Source organism: Lepisma saccharinum, chromosome 27 (assembly GCF_977018435.1).
Source record: "Lepisma saccharinum chromosome 27, izLepSacc3.1, whole genome shotgun sequence".
Taxonomy (NCBI): domain Eukaryota; kingdom Metazoa; phylum Arthropoda; class Insecta; order Zygentoma; family Lepismatidae; genus Lepisma; species Lepisma saccharinum.
In genome coordinates this window covers 35,773,478-35,790,983 of record NC_139255.1, presented here as the reverse complement: position 1 = coordinate 35,790,983, position 17,506 = coordinate 35,773,478, and the positions used below count along the sequence as shown (strand labels likewise).

At 37.7% G+C, this 17,506-nt stretch overlaps 1 protein-coding gene across 2 annotated transcripts; it reads left to right on the top strand.

Annotated features, from left to right (window-relative positions):
- The first annotated feature begins 68 nt into the window (after positions 1–68).
- On the top strand, positions 69–17,210 carry Kpc2 (Kip1 ubiquitination-promoting complex subunit 2). 2 transcript variants are annotated; one of them, XR_014440823.1, is made up of 7 exons: positions 69–449; positions 709–869; positions 4,268–4,479; positions 7,893–8,280; positions 9,867–10,005; positions 13,071–14,081; positions 14,203–17,210. XR_014440823.1 is itself a non-coding variant. In XM_083112989.1 (6 exons), the coding sequence occupies exons 1-6, from the start codon at positions 95–97 to the stop codon at positions 13,208–13,210; spliced, it is 1,395 nt and encodes a 464-aa protein (XP_082969115.1). In that variant the 5' UTR covers positions 69–94; the 3' UTR covers positions 13,211–17,210. The 2 variants fall into 2 exon arrangements, 1 of the variants encoding a protein (XP_082969115.1); XM_083112989.1 differs by having other exon boundaries at positions 13,071–17,210.
- Positions 17,211–17,506: the final 296 nt, after the last annotated feature.

Below are 17,506 nucleotides of genomic sequence, written 5' to 3'. Positions count from 1 at the left end.
GTCAAATGAACAAACGACTAGCGATTTTTTAACCTTCTCTATTTATTTCTTGATTTGCTTCACAGATGGCGGGTTATGGTTTCACGTATCGTTCATGCTGAATTGGGCGAGGGATAAACTTTCGGGAAATCGTCAAAAATTGGCGAATTTTTTGAACAGACGCAGTCCTGTTTTAAGTGGAAACAAAAACGACATGTTTGTGTCTGATGCCAATATTTTCAGTAGTGATTTGGTGAAATTATGTGTTATTAATAGGGAGGGTGCTACTTGGAACGTAGATGCATCTCCAGATTTTACAGTAGAACGTCTAAAATCAATGGCGTTGTGTCATTTTTACAATCCTCAAGACGCTATGAAGGCTGTTGGTGATTACAAACTTGTTTTGGTATCGGAAAGGAGGACTTTGGATAATGATAACTCGGTGCTAGCTGAAAAATTAAAGGAAAATGGTAGGTGTAAGTTGTTATTGAAATGAGCAATTGCTGTCACTGTAGGTGAAGGAACATCCTGGAAACATATTTATCATAAGTCTTAAATTGTTAAACCTCAGACACGCTGATTGCAGAGCAAAATTTACATTATTAAATTATTATTATTAATACTATTTGTGCAAATAAGAATTTTCACAGCACTAACATTAACTATGAACTCCTAAATCATCGTACCAGGGCATTTTGGAATTTTAATTTACTTTTTTGTTCTATACAGATGAATTGCTTTTACTACCGAAACGCCAGCAACCAGCAAAAGAAGTGCAGACAGAGGAAAGCATGAGAGGCCCAAATGAGTCTGAGATCAAAGCTGCAACAGAAAAGTTGGAAGAGCAGAATTTTTCGAATATTGTTTACCCACCGGAGAATTCTCCTGATGTAAGTTGCCAGTCTGTTTACTCATTCAGTCTAGAAACTGCTGTTGTGATCATGTTTTTGTTACTTTACTGGACGCTGCTTCCTATTACTGGATACAAATCTCATCGTTATATGTGCACTTGTTCTACATTATGGATTTATCAACTTTCAGTCAGAGTAGAATTATTGGTAACAGTTTGTTTTATCGGAGACACATTTCTTCATTTTTACACAAGAAACTACTTACAGAAATGAGTTTCTCTAAGGTTTCTAATGTTCGTCGAGGTCTTTCATCATGGAATCTGTTTGCCCGGGAAATCATGTATTTTGCAAGTGAGATATCTCACCGATGCACAATTGCAATTGCTTTCCTACGGGAACCGGATGCTCCATACATTTGATGACGTAACCCCCTGTCAGTGTTTCCAACCCCCCCCCCCCTTTTTTTAAACTATGCTTGCCTGACCTAACCTTATCGGAAATGGTTTGTGGGGCTATCTGTACTATGCTTGCCTGACCTAACCTTATCGGAAATGGTTTGTGGGGCTATCTGTGAATGATTCGTGGGGCTATCCATCAGCTACCCGTACATAATGTGCAATTTGCACATGTGTAGCCAACGTGTGCCAGCCATATTGTGTGTTAGGGAAGCGAAAAAAGGAATAACAAAAACTACTATCTATGTGAAAAATTGTGTTCATTTGCATGTAAAAAGCATAATGGTACCTTGAACTATGTTCCGCAATACGCAGTTCGTAAGTACGAACCATGAGAAACACAAAATATCCGATTTTAATGTGTGTCTGATATAACGAACTGTTTTGAAGATTAAAATTCAATTTATTGTCCATATTCTATTGATGTGTTTATATGAAATATTTTTTACTGTGACATTTTTGCACAATTACTGCTTCTTGCAAATTCAAAGTAGCATATTCAGCTGTAGTGTGATTGTTAGTAAAAGTCATTGATATATCCTTACACACACATTTATAATTCATTCATTCATTGTTTTCTGCCTAATTGGCAGGTTTTTCACTGCAATCTCCAGCTTTCCCTGTTCTCTGCCTTCCGCTTCGTAATAGCATACGACCCAGTTAATTTAATATCATCCATAAGCTGATATCTCTTTCTTCCACGGACTTTTCTTCCTTCAACCATTCCCTCCAAGGCATCTCTTAGCAGGCAGTTTCTTCTTAGACAGTGTCCTAACCAGTTTCTTTTCCTCTTCTTGATGGTCTCCAGTATAGATCTTTTTTCACCAACTCTTTTCAGTACGGCTTCGTTTCTTACCTTGTCCGTCCATTTTACACGCTCCATTTTTCGCCATGTCCACATTTCAAAAGCTTCGAGTCGTTTCTCTTCATTTCTTCTCAACGTCCAGGTTTCTGCACCATGTAGTGCTACACTCCACACAAAACATTTCACTAATCTCTTCCTTAGACCTATGTCCATGGGTCCACAAAAAACATTTTTTCTTCTGTTGAAAGCTTCTTTTGCTATTGCGATTCTCATTTTCACTTCTTGGTTGCAGCTCATGTCACTGCTTATAGTGCATCCGAGGTACTTGAAACTATCCACTTGCTGGATTCTTTCACTGTTTGCTCTCACATTAATATTCCTTGGTTTCCATCCTATAACCATTGCCTTTGTCTTCTTTACATTAATCTTCATCCCATACTGCTCACAGCTGCTGTTTAACTCTTCTAACATACTATTTATGGTTATTTCATCCTCAGCGAATAATGCCATGTCATCAGCAAATCTTATGCAGTTTATTCTTCTTCCTCCTAATTTGACACCTCCTGTGCCCTGGAAACAAGTTTTCACTATATCTTCTAAATAAATATTAAACAAAGTAGGCGATAGGCAGCATCCTTGTCATACTCCTCTTCCAATTTCACAGCCTTCTGTCATTTCGTCTCCTGTTCTCACTTTAACTCGTTGATTCATGTATAAGTTGCTTAGAAGTCTTCTCTCTTTCCAATCTACACCAATTTTCTTCAGAATTTCTAAAAGTTTAACCCAATTCACTCTATCAAAGGCTTTCTCCAGGTCTACAAATACTACAAACACCTCCTTTCCTTTCTCTAAATATCTTTCCCCAATGGTCCTCAGTAAACCAATTGCATCCCTTGTACCTCTTCCTTTCCTGAAACCGAACTGTTCTTCCTCTAACTCGCCACTGACCTTCGAGTATAGGCGTCTGTTCAGAATTCTTAGAAGAATTTTTGCCGAGTGAGATATCAAGCTGATTGTCCTGTACTCAGAACATTTTCTGGCATTGCTTTTCTTCTGCAGAGGTACCAAAACAGTCTCCGTGAAATCTTGTGGCCAATCCCCTTTCTCATAGATTTCATTGCATAAGTGCAGTATTTCTCTTTTTCCATCTCCCAGGCATTTGATAAGTTCAACAGGAATTTCATCAGTGCCCGTTGCTTTCCCATTCCTCATTTCTTTGAGTGCTTGCTCAAATTCTTCATTCAGGATATAGTATCCTTTCTCATCGTCAGGCACGTCGTCTTCATTTTCTACATTCAGACTGTCTGGGCGATTCTCTTTCTGGTAGAGCTCTTCAACGTACTTTCCCCACACATTCGATATTCCTTTTTTGTCTGTGATTTCACATCCTTCCTCGTCTTCTATCATCCACATTGTTTTCCATTTCTTCTTTTGGAAGCCCAAGCAGTTTACTTCACGATACATCAAGTCATACCTTCCTCTTTTTTCCAGTTCTTCAATTTCTTCACATTTTTGTTTCATCCATTGTTCTTTTGCCCTGTCAGTTTCTCTTCTTAGCTGGTTATTCAGTATCTTGTAATTATGTCTTCCCTCTTCTGTATTTACATTCTTCCATTTTCTTCGTTCCTCCATTTTTTCCAGCATACTTTCAGTAATCCATGGTTTCTTTGCACTTTTCCTTTCCCTGTAGCCTATTGTTTCATCCACTGCCTTCTGTAAGCAGCTTTTTATTCCATCCCACATCTCATCCTTACTGTTACAACTAGCTTTAAACTTATTATAGTTTCCTTGGAAATGTTCTGCAAATTTTTGTCTTTCGTCTTCTTCCCTTAGCTTCTCTAAGTGGGGTTTCTTGCTCACCTGGTTTTGGGTTATCTTCTTCAATGTAAGATTGATTTCTCCTATCAGCAAGGTGTGGTCTGAATTAATGTCAGCTCCTGGCAATGTCTTCGCATTTTTCAAACAATTTCGAAATCTTTCTTGTACCAGTATGTAATCTATCTGGTATCTTTTACAATCTCTTGGACATATCCAGGTGTACCTCCTTCTCTTATGTTGCTGGAACAGTGTGTTTCCAACAATTAGGGAGTTTCTTTTACAAAAATTTACCAGGCTTTCCCCTCTCTCATTTCTCTCGCCTAATCCATTAATAGTGTGTTTAATATTTTTAATTTCAGTTCCAAACTGAAATTCGCAAGATTCTTGTTACACTGGTTGAGGCTTCAGCTCGCATTCTTGCACCCAATCCTGATGCTGCTGTGATATTCAATCAAATCTGTGAGCGTTTGGACAGCAAAAGCAAACCAAAACCTGACCCATCTTCAATAAAGCAACTGATGGATATGGGGTTTTCAGAGAAGCAAGCTGTTAAAGCTTTGCGCTTCAAAAAGTAAGTTATTCTGTGTTATATGTCTATCTTTGTTGTGTTACATCGTAGTGGTATGTATATGTAGGGAAGGATGGAGGGGGATTCCCCCTCTGGTTGCATGTTTTTTTTTGTTGTTTTTTTTACCTGCTGGAGGCACATTATATATGTGGGTTGTAAATATAAAAGTGGTAACATTGTCAGGAAAAACTAAATATGCTGACCAAGGCAGTAATTTATTTTATTAAAAAACATAAACTAAACTAAACATTTCAACCTTCTAGCAAGGTCTTCTTCAGACTCTGTATCAAAAGGAATAACAAAACAGAGAAGAGGAAGAGGAAGGGATTATCTAGGAAGTGAAGTGTAAAGAATGTCAGAGTGTGTACATAGGAGAAACGAAAAAGAGGCTGAAAGACAGGTTGAAACAACATAGGGATGATGTACGACTTAAGAGAGAGAGAAATGCAATATTTAAAATCACGAGAGAAACAGGACATGACATAGAGTGGGATGAGGCTAAGCAGATAGGAAAGGAGAAGAGAATGCTAGTGAGAAAATGGAAGGAAGCCGAGGAAATAGAGAAGAAAGGGGAAGAAGACATAATGAACTGGAATGGGGGACTGAAGATGAACAAGGAATGGAAGAAGGTGTTAGAAAGAGTGGAAAGGACAAGAGAGAAAGAGGAGAGGAGAAGGGAGAAAAATGAAGGAAAAAGAGCCTGAGTTTATATGGAAGTAATTATGTTTAGCCTTTTAGGTGAAAGTACAGTTGGCAAGTGAAAGCCACCAGCTAGAAAGTTCCAAACAACTTTCTAATAGTCTGGAGGGAGTAATGTTTGTGTATATATAATGCCCTGTTTTTGTATCTTGTTACTTTTGTACTTGATACAGAATGTGAAGAAGACCTTCCTAGAAGGTTGAAATGTTACATTTTGTTTATGTTTTATAATAAAATAAATTACTGCCTTGGTCAGCACATGTAGTTTTTCATAATCATGGAAACCAGGCTTAAAGGTGTTATAATTGTCAGGAAGAGGTATGAACTTCGCTAGATCACTATCATGTAGCGAGTGCTGCCAGTTGAAGCATGTGTTGATGAGTGAAGTACCAGTACGTGTTATGTCTGTATGTATTTGTGTTGTGTACCACGCTAAAACATGTTTACAGAGGTAGAACAGCAATCTTAGATCAAATTACAGGTGGTGCTTGGCAAAAATGCACAAGAATGGCATAAAGACTTTGGTGAAGCGTGTATTAATGATGCCTTACTGTATCTGATGGTTGCATGATGGGGGACAGTATTGGGAACCCAGCATGATGCAATTTACGCATGTTGAGATTTCTCCTAACTGACACATTTTAACCATCTTGAAATACTCTTACTCTTCATTCAACTGTTAGATATGGTAAGGCATCATTGCTACTGGTTTCCCATGCATCTTTGCCATGGACCACTTGGTTTTTAATCCATGATCACTGGTCTGCCTTTGTAAATATGTTGTAGGGTGGTACACAAAATGCTGTTCACTTCAACACCATACATACACAACAGCACTTGCTGCACCCACTGCTTTTGGCACTTCACACATCGACACATTTTCCTAACAGTATTGCTACATATAAATGTACAACCCACGTATAAAATTCTCATTTCGAAATACATTACTGAAATCCTATCTCAAACTGAAACTTAAGATGCATTATTAAACATCCACAAATTGGGATAATTCTGTTTTATTTTGTCACTTCGGATAAAAGTAGATTTTTATAATTCTCTATTTGTATTATTTTTTGCATTGTATTTCTGCCTCTCTAGGTTACTAGATTATTTGCAAATTCAATGTATTCAGAGGTAAAAAGGAAACACAAACATGTATGTCTTAGAACCTCAAATTTATATCTACAGAGCATTCCCTGACATTCGCTACGAGACTCGGCGGCAAGCGGCCTGGCATCAGCGCTTGTCTTTCCCAGTGAACGGGGTCCCTAGAGTCGGCTATTGAAATTACAGTTTTCATATTGTGTACTAACCTTGACTACAGAAGGTGTTGAAAATGATGTCCCTCTGCTGCGACACATTCCTGGCATCTCCGAAGGAAATTGGCATTTACACGTGCAAGTTCGTCCACTGTAATTCTCCCGATTAAGAATTTTAGCGGCTCTAAATGCTGTGGTTTTTGAAACACCCGTTTCTTGTGAGAGGTGGCGTATAGAATTCCGAGGAGACTGTTCTAACCTTTGTCCTATCTCATCGAGTTTTTCCTCAGTAAGTACACGTGGGTTTTTCTTTCCACTTTTATTCAGAACTGACCCTGTTACTCTAAACTTTTTTACGAGGTTTAATATAGTGGTCCTATGTGGAACGGGAACACCAGGAAATTTCGTTGCAAAACGTTGTCGCACTTCTCCACAATTCTCTTTCCGAAGTAACGCTCGACAAGATAAATCCTTTGTTGTAATGTAAACTTTTGTGGTGCCATATTAAACCACAATCTTCAATCTTCAACACACAGACACGACACAACACAACTTCCGAGGGAGGATTATAATGGCGTCAGTCTGCAACGTCAACAGAAAGGGAAAGAGAGTGAAGGCAGGGAGAGCGAAAGAAACAGACTGTAGCGTGCGACCGTTCACCGGGACCCCGTTCACTGGGAAAGACAAGCGCTGATGCCGGGCCGCTTGCTGCAGAGTCTCGTAGCGAATGTCAGGGAATGCTCTGTACTACTTGTAACTTTGTAGTGTTTCTTACGTTATCTACTACTACAAGCATCATGAAATTGAATATTGGTGATAAACGTTTGTAATTTTTTTTACGTGTATTTCACATTAGAGTACCATTATCAAGTGCAAAGCAATTTTAGTTACATAACAGATGGGTTTGATTTGTGAAAAGATTCTCCCAGGATATCAGCCAGGTCAGTTTCTGTTAAGTCTCCAAAGTTTGGAGCTGGCCTCCGTGGCACAGTGAGCTGTGATGAGAGAAGTCCTGGGTTCGAATCCCGGCCTGGGCATGGGTGTTTGCGATTGTCCCTTCAGCAATTTCATTATTCATCACTGATCTTCATTAGGCGATTAGGCAAAAGTGGCAGAAAAGTGAAGTAAAATAAACCAAATCAATCAAGCAAGCAACCAAATTTTGGAAAGCTAATATTTTCACATATTTACACCGAGTTCGACATTGTATGTTAATATGGACCTGCCTGATTGACTAAACATTCCGGGAGAATACAATTACACAAACATTCACACACTTTCTCTCTCTTTTGAAAAATTATCATGATTCACACTTGTTGCAGTATTTTTGTTCACTAACAAATGTTACTGTATGCCCTATATCTCTTCTAATGCATAGTTAGTAAATGCATTCACAGGGTTTTAATGTGATTTACAATTGTGACCTTACTGGAACTCTATTGTTTTTTCCACGTGCAGAATGAACCAATCGGAAGCATTGGAATGGCTTCTTGAACATGCAGACGAAACTGAGTCCTCATCTACTGATGCTGCTCCTGTAACATCACCATCAGTCGAAGAAAGACTGTCATTAGAAACAACCCTGCCTGAGCTTGGAGAGGCATCTGGTGGGGGATTGGAGAATGAGAGCGAACCGAAAGATCAAGACATTCTCGTCACCGCACCAGAAAGTCGACCCCGTGGAAGAGCACGATCCGTGGGCACACTTCTGGAGTCATTTCGAGCATACCGAAGGCAAGAGTTCCGTCCTAATAAGAAAGCTCTGGAGAATTTGATTGAGATGGGCTTCCCAAGGGAAGAAGTGCTGGATGCTCTAAGGGTTGCAGGGAACAATCAAGACACTGCAGTAAGTTACAGTATTTTTTTACATAATGTTAGACTTTTCTTTTTCTCTGTCTCACTGAGATTTAACAAAGACAAAGGTCTTTTGGTTTCCCAAGTTTTTGGATCGACCTTGACACTTCCTCAGTGCTGAAAAGGTTATCAACAAGACATGGTAAAAGGTTAAAACATGGATAAAGTGTTTCAAATACATAATGTTGACCCAAAATCACTTCGGTAGAAAAACCATTTATTGCATACGACATGAATGAAAAATGCAGTTTTCTAATCATGATATTTAGACTGTGGAAGTGTTATATATCATTATGCGGTAATCTGTAGGAATGTGAACGATTTTGGAAATTTGACATCGCGATATATCGTCAAGAAAATATTGTCACAGGTGATATAATAGGATATTTTTTTCTGTATCGTTATATTGGTGATATATTGTCTCTGCGATATATCAAAAAATATCATGACAATATATCGCTGACATGATATATATTGCTAGAATATTGTGACGATATATTGCCACATGGTATATATCACCGACACGATATATATCGCCAAAATATTGTGATGATATATCGTCTAGGTGATATTGCCTGGACAATATTTTTCAATATTGCCCAACACTAGTAATCTCTTAGATGATGATTTAAAAAATGTACCCTGTAGTGGTGTGTTGTGTAGTCATTCAGTGTTTCAACGAATAATCATTGGTGTTGACTTCCATAGCAGAGTGGTTAGCATAGCATGATGCGATGCCAGGGGCCCTGGGTTCATCTGGTGTATGCCTGTTCTTGGTGAGTGTTCCTTCATCATATAATCACTCATCCCCATCTTTGTTGGTGGGAGATGAAGTAAAATAAACTAAATCAAATATGCATTGGTCTTCCGTGGAAAGCAGTACAGATGTCCTTCAAATAAAATTACATGGTATTTGTGTGAAATGATGCCGACACATCGTGTTCTATTATTGTCCTTACACTTCTATACTTTTTTAACTAGAACATTTTTGCCCTGTCAATACTAGGTAATTTTACTTCCTGAGGAAGACAAAACATTGAATGATTACAAAAAACACCACTAGAACCTTTTTAAAATTGTCTTTTTTACAAATTAGTGACAGAATGTGGTAGCACAGATGAGTGTGAAGAACTGCAGCATTTTGCACCGATCTGGGTTCCGGAAAAGTATGATTTCTACCCTAAAATTGTCTTTTTTACTGATGACTTACGTTTTTTTATACAAAATGACTGAGACAAAGTCGTAACATGTACTTTGTTTATATTACTACTTTGAAGCGTCAGGGAAACTAACATAGTAAGTCAACTCTTCAATCTCTGGAAAGATGATATTGCAAAACATTACTGCACATGTAAATGAAAAGGTACAAAAGAGCACTTGTTTTGATGCATGGAAGTGTGTAATGTATGAAACGAAAGAAAGCACGTTGTAAAGTTCAGCACAGCATCAACATGGCAAGAAATGACACCATTACCTCGCTTACGACAGAAATTTGACTTATCTGTTTTTCCTCCCTGACCCTTCATTTTTATGCACATACGAGTGTGTGTAGTGATGCAAATTTACCCTCTTTCACAGTGTGAATGGCTCTTGGGAGAAAGAAAACCCACTGTTGATGATTTGGATGGAGGTCTAGATGCCACCGAGCCTTTATACAAAGCTATTATGTCCAACCCAGCCATCCAGCTGAGTCTAACTAATCCTCGTATGCTTTTAGGTAAGTACTTTTACTTATCATATATATTTGATTTTTCATCATATTTGTCATAAAATTTCTGCCGTTTAAGTAAAGATCTAGTTTCAGTAGGGGAAAAGTTACTTAATGTTTGCAGTATGTTTAATGAGTAGAAATCCATGCTATTTTTTTGTTTTGTGTGTGTACATGACTTTTTTTCAGGAGAAAACTTAAATCAAACAATGCTTAAGATAAATTAACAATCATACATGTGACCTTGTGAAAGAAAGGTTTTTGTTGAAACAATAGCATATTGTAGATTTGTGCGTGTTACTCACTATTAAAGGAAATACATACGTTAAATGTTATTGATTAATTTAACTACTTACGTGAGTGAGTATGGAGTCTTATTAGGACAACGTTTCGGAGGTCAGACTGCCTCCTTCATTAGGTTCATGGATGTTTCTAGGCACCGAGCATAGTGCTGCGTAAAAAAAGTGTTGAATGAGGATTTGGTTAAGGGTTAAGGTTAAAAACACTTACAAAAACTGTGCCATATTCCAACTTTAAAAGGTTCAGCATGTTAAAAACTTCATAAAAACAATCCATACTTATATTAAAATAACTAAAAAAGAAAAGGATCCCACATGGCCGTTACGAGCCCAGGCTGGTTGTGAGGCATACACTGGTGAGCACCCCTACTTCAACTGGAAGGAGAAAGCTACCTCCCCTCCTATAAACTGTCCCTCCTTGATCGCTTACGTCACCAATCCAAAGTGAATTCTCGTTCTTCTTCTTCTGCTGCTTTGATGACCTCCAAAGTAACATGGAAACCTATTTTAGCATCAGTTTTCACTGCCTTATCCATCCGTCCTCTAAATTACCGTCGTCTCTGTTGAGTTTATTCCTATTTCAATAGCAGCAAATTTTTAACCACTAAAAGTATATTAATATGTTAATTTTACAGTGCCTGTGTTTATGGGACAGTCTGCAAAATTTCAAATAGCATTTTTAATACACCTGCAAAACTGTCAGGCACATGTTAAAACAGTGTATTAAAACTTGAGAATGTTTGAGAAACAGTTGTTATTTATTTATTGGTTCGATTTTCAAAAATGTATATGCATGTATGGAACTTTTACCAAGGAACGAAGAATAGTTCACTTAATTCTCAGATAGGCTAATTAGTACTGGACATACAGTTTAAAAAGGGATCTGAACCAATATGCAATGTGCCTTCACTGGGGTTCAAACTTGGGATTTCTTGATTACAAGAGAAAGACCTGTAACATGAGTGGTTGCTGCTAATTGAGGTATAAATGGCAACATGTATATTCATTGAGAAGACTGTCTGTCTACGGAATGTTCCAAAAGTCTCCCAACCCAAGCTTTGATTGTTTATAACATGAAAACTGGAAGAGAGATTTACTGTAGGTTCTCTGTATTATGGGCTCCCACATATCCAAATGGTTAGCACTCTTACCTTTGGTGCGAGCGCTACCAGATTCGATTCCTGGTGAGAGTCCTCAGTATTTCGACGTTGACACAGCATCGTGAGGACAATTGGGGAGCTACTAGAAAAGATGAAGTAGCAGACTCCTGTAACGAAAGCCAGAAAATGGCTGCTGCCATTACAATGGACTCGAAGCACTGACCACTCATCACCCAACGAAGAATTCCCTCTGGCAGACCCTGGCCTAGAAGGCTGTTCTGCCATGGAGTTTTATTTTCTGCATTATAAAGCCTCATCCATTTAGATTATTTTCAATGCTTAACATTATCAGTTTACTCCATACAGGGAATCCTATAAATTAATCAGTGGCAGAAGTCTGCATTAACATTTTTGCAGAATGCCACTTTTGAGTGAGAAACACGTGTAAGAAATTATTGAAGGGTCTTAATTAGACGTTTGAGTACTGATGCCATGTTAATCTGCCTTTTATGACGAATGTGGATCATTCGCAGCATTGGATGGATTTGGAACTGGCAATTATATGGGTTAAGTGAAAAAGTGCCATTTTAGGGCCTTAGCACTTTAGTTGGCAACACTACCAGGTTAATTTTGTCAGCAGATGCAGCCAACATGTTTCTAAGTATTGGCCATACATTTACAAGAAAATCATAAACCATAATTTTGCATCGAAATTGGACTCTCGAAAGGATCCTACGCTACCCAAATTCAGTTCACTGAAATATATTTACTTTTGGAGATATGACTTCGTGTGGTGCTAGTCCAGTGATCGACAATGGCCAGGCACAGTAGAAATGGAATGTGGATGAAGCCAGGGGCTGCCAAATGACTTTCTACAGGTTCTCGACTGGTCAACACATTGACCAGAGTAGACAGCTATTGCTTTCAAGTAGCTCCCTATTTATTCCCACGATGCTGGGTCAACACGAAAATTTTATAATCTGGGATCAGACCTGGGACTCAAAGGCAAGAGTGTTAACCATTTGGCTGTGTGGAAGCGTGATTATCCTTTGTAACTGACGGTAAAGGCAGGAGGAACAGTTTATGTCCAGAAAGAAGCGATGACCCTAAATTGCTCCTCCCACTGACCTTTCGCTGCGTTTAGCTGGGGAAAGAGAGATCTGTGCATTGGATGGTCGTAGGAGGAGGAGCATTATGCTTGTGGGAGTATTTTATTTGTTCTTTTGGGAATATATAAAACTCCCAATGGTGGAGAAAAACATATGAACAGAAACAGGCCAGGCTCAAGATTTCGTTTGTGGTTGAAAAACTCGAAATGTAGCCGTAACTTGAAATTGAAGTTGCTTCTCCATAACAGAAACATAGGATCTTGTAAATAGTTATTCATTATATTTTTCACAGATAGTATATGGCTTAATAATGAACTTAAATAAATGCTTCCTTCAGTAGCAGTTCACATTTCAGCAGTATTGAAATAATGTCCACATGGTGCGAAACTGTCCCTTGTAGCCTTAACTTTCATTGTATTCTTAGCTCTTGATATGCATGCAATCTATAGTACATGAAAGTATTGACCAAATAAGGAAGTTTAGCCCGTACAAGTACAGTTCTTAATGGTATCTCTAGTACCTTTTAATACCCTTCTGTTTGGCTCATTAAACTTTTTCCATTTCAGTTTTCTTGTCAATGTTGGAAAATCCAAGCAGCGCCAACATGTGGATAAATGACCCCGATGCCTCCCCAGTTCTTAGCCAGATCTTCAAGACGTATCACGCTGAGAAGCATGCACTGCAGATAAATAAAAGCAGAAGATGAAAAATGTTTCAAGTAGGAAGAAAATGAGAAATGTTAAGAGAGATCAAAATCTGATGCAAATTGTCACTAGTCATGCAATTTACCAAAGACATTTGCTTAAAGAGATATCACTTTCCAGTATTTGTAAAAGCAAGATATTTATGTAAATTACTTCATGTGCCTGCATGCAATATTTTGTGAAAACAATGATATGGGAGGAAAATTATTATAAGAGCATATAAAGTATTGCAGTTTTTTTTTAGAAATGTAGTTTTGTTGGGTTCTTTACAGCAGCCAACGTGAACAAGTGCATTAGCTCCTAGCTCAAACACTATTACCATAATTGTTAATTTTTACACGTGAAAAGTTAAAGAAATTTTTATTAGTTTTACAAGTAGTTAAGTGAAATGGCTATGCCTGGAGTTGAGGAATTGATGAAAGCCAATATTTGAACAAATCTTAACTATTGTGCTTTAATACATATCGGTGCCTTCTTAATCTTGACTACTTCTAATTGCAAACTTGCCTTTTCATGGTAAAACATGTCTTTCAATGTTTTGCTAATATTTGTAGTGAATCAAACAAGCTTGTATGAAAAAATATCAAAATTGACAGATTTGACTTCATAACTCGGATGGTATGCAGGGATGAAAGGATGGATGGGCAGGGTGCACTTCAGTCCAAATCAAATAACCTTCCATCTTCTTGATGGAATAGTATATTTGCTTAGAAGTGAGATCTGGTAAGTCTGTGGGCACCTTTTTCATAGCTAGAGGGAAAGTTAACCTTAGAATCTCGATTGATGATTAAATGCAGAAATATTTGAGGGTGGCTGATAAAAAAGTTAATTGAAGTACATTGATAACACTACACACTTATTGTAAAACTGTGTGTTGTACATATGGTTCACCACTGCTTATGACAAGCTCCATATTCTTGGTAACTCAAGTAACCACAGCATCACATTGGTCACTTGTTACATTCTGCATGTTTGCATAATTGTTTTCACGAAGTTCATGTAGACTGTGGAATGGGTATGAAGCACTGTTCTTTCAGTAATCCCCACAAAAACTCATTACAGGTGGACAGATCAAGACTTGGTGCAAGATGTGGAATTTCTGTTTGTCTAAAAATGAGCTAACCGTGAAACATCTGTTGCAGTAGGCATCCGTTACCTCGATCAGTATGAGCAGAAACCTCATCTTGTTGCTTGTCCATTTCAAGATTTGTTGGCTGGAAACATTCAATAACTCGGTGCCAGATGCCCTGTTGCCATTTTTTATCCTCAATGAAATATGAAGCAAAGACACCATGGCTGGACACAGTGTTACCTTTTCAGATTCTATTAATGTGATTTTTCACAACCAAGGAAACAACAATTCTGCTTATTGACATGGCCACAGTAGCACATTACATTCATCAAACTACCACTATCTTTGGAAATAATCAGTATTTTCTTAAACACTGGCCAGAACATGTGCACAATAGACTGCTTCTTTCACCTTGTGGAATACCTACATGTAATATGAGTTCACCTCAGTATCTCCAATTGTGTTTTGAACCAGTGCATTCTGCAGTGTTCTTTTGATGTTCACTTTTCTTAGGAGAAGTCAGGACTTTTTGCAGCATGCATCCAGTATTGTCTTTTGTTATTGTGGTTCTTGGCCTTCCTGAACTCCATTTGTTTCGTAATCATTGACACCCAATGGTAATTTTTTTTTCGTTGTTTACGAATCTCTTCACCCCCCCTCCCTCTCCTGACAATTTGTAGTGATGGTCCATTACTCTGTAATGTTTAATAGCCCTTATGGCATACTGCAGCTTTAACTTATTAACTTAGCCTGTAGTAAATTTAAATGATATTAATTACTTCATAATTTTGGTTTCCTTTGGAAGGATGGGCTGGTCTGGTCTGATGTTAGTCCTGGATCTCAGTTGGTTTGATAGAATATTATTTCATATGCAAGAAAACACTATGTACCAGGATGGAATACTCAAAATCCCCATTTTCACTTGTTTCTACCAAAAACCAATGCAGCTGAAGTTTTGAAACTTAATTAGCAGGTAAATGTACTTTTTTTGTGCTCCTATGGTGGTATTTGGAATTTTCAGTGGATGGCTAATTTTCAAGCCAGGATATATCTACTATGGCCAAGCTGATGGAAGAAAGATCAACTTCAGTGCATCAATGTAAAAAGCTGCATTGTTAAAAAAAAAGAAAATAAGTTTACTGATTGTGCCAGCAAATGTGGCAAGTTGCTGTAAGTTGTGATTTACTATTTTTAACTCCAGTAGTAATACATTAAAATAGGGGAGTTTTGAAAGGGACAGCCTGTACAAGTTTTGAGAACATCTCATCTTTCTAGCCAGAAAATGAGTACAGGGCAGTAGTATTCTTTATCGAATTTCGTCTTCCTGTTTGTCTCGAAGCTGAGTGCGAGAAGTATGAATGTAGATAGCCCTCTTTCTTTTTAGCTCTCGTTGTGCATTGTAGGATAGGCCCAGCGAGAGGGAGAAGGAGCGTGTGTGAAAGAAACATTTACAAGCAAGGAAATCCACAGGAACATGCAAGTTTGGAAAATGCATATACTTTCTACAATTTTCCCTTCAAGGTAGATGCATCTGTTGCACTTCTGTTCCTCATCTAAAATAATTTGATTGTATCTATTTTTACTAATTAGGACATTCTTCAGTTCCCAGTGTTGTGAGGATGATATTCCAGTGCAGAAACAGGAGAAAAAGTGCTGATGCAAATCCATCTGAGAAACAAGGAAATCATTTCTTATGAAATTCCTTGGTAACTTACTTTCACATGTAAAGTCTGGTAACACTTCACTTAATTTATTGTTTGACTTGAAGTTTCGTGTACATAACGCTGGGGAAAGAAATATCACTTCACATCAGAAAGATTCAATATGGCAGTTTAAAACTTGCCAGATAACCACATAGTAATGAATCTCTTGACATAATTGTCCCAGCCTCGTTCTCTGAGGCCACAGGTAACCAGCGTTTACAAATTTTTCATGCCAAGCGTCAAGGGTGTTGCTTTGTGATAGCTAGTCTGGACTTTTCATTGAACATCTGCAGTACACTCACATTTGTCATATTTCAAGCACACCTCTCTGCACTGGTGGTCACCATCTTTGCAAGTAATGCCAACTGTGACAAAAGGTGGAACTATAAGTTTTGGTTGAAAATAAAATGCTTGAGTTTCTCTTTCACATGGTATGCACAGATAAGTTACATCACTTGTATACTTTTTGCAATAAACTAAAGTAAGTGTTACTGGACTTTATGTACACCCTGTGTTATAAACAGCACATTGATACTTGTTACAAGAGGTGATGTTTCACAAACTTTTTGTTCGGAAGAAGAAAGTGCAAGTTGCAGCTGTGTTGATTCAGCACAACAGGTTCATGATAGTGCTTGCTTGAACTCAATTGTGTCTGATTATGCAGATGAGAACTTTTTGTATTATGTACAAATATGCTGGTTATAATATTAACAGTGCAATAAAATGTATTTTTCAGCACAAGGACAAACAATTGCTACATAAAAACTTAGGACTAACCTAACCCTTTCAACTTAACAGTTCCAAAGAATGCATACAAATTCTGTGTGAGACACAGTATCATAGTTTATAGAACACACTTGAAGTCATACTCATGTATGTGGTCATTTGAAATGTGAATGGATCTTCAGTACATTTCAGAAAAGTAGCAGGAAGTTACTGATACTGAAACTAAAACAGGAATATAGATAAAAAAAAAAGTTGGATTTGGCATGTTGATTCTGTCTTGGTACAGGTTGTCGATGAGTAGTAAAGAAACAGTACACGGGAAGGATAAAAGACTGACTTGTATTGCTTTCAAGTTACCAAAGTGAAAGGCAATATTGGAATTCTAATACATGTCCATAATACTTCTTCAAATATTGGCTTTCACCATATCTTTCTGTCATCATGTAAAAAAGTAGTAATGTTTTTAGTTTTCTTAAGCATCCACATCAAACAATTTCTTCACTGTTGTACAATCTAATAAATTTTGTATTTTAATATTTCATGTCTGTTATTAATATTCTGTTGTTCCTACCACATATGAGCTATATAATTTCTCTTTGTGTTTGTCGTATCAAAAATTGTTTAAGCATGTATTTTTATGAGTTATAAAAATATCGCCCGTCACAGCCATTTGCTATTTTTATCACAAGAGATTGACAGGTGGAAGTTAAGATGTAAACAGCAGAAATTACCTTCTATGCTAGCAACAGGACAGAACATTCCTGTGTAGAATGTACAAGATTGTTATTTCCATATGC

Excerpts from the sequence above, each read along its gene's own strand:
- Kpc2 (XM_083112989.1), top strand. The coding sequence starts at position 95 with ATGCTGAATTGGGCGAGGGATAAACTTTCGGGAAATCGTCAAAAATTG. Across the intron at positions 450-708 it reads TGAAAAATTAAAGGAAAATG|ATGAATTGCTTTTACTACCG; the intron begins GTAGGTGTAAGT and ends TGTTCTATACAG. Across the intron at positions 8,281-9,866 it reads GGAACAATCAAGACACTGCA|TGTGAATGGCTCTTGGGAGA; the intron begins GTAAGTTACAGT and ends CCTCTTTCACAG.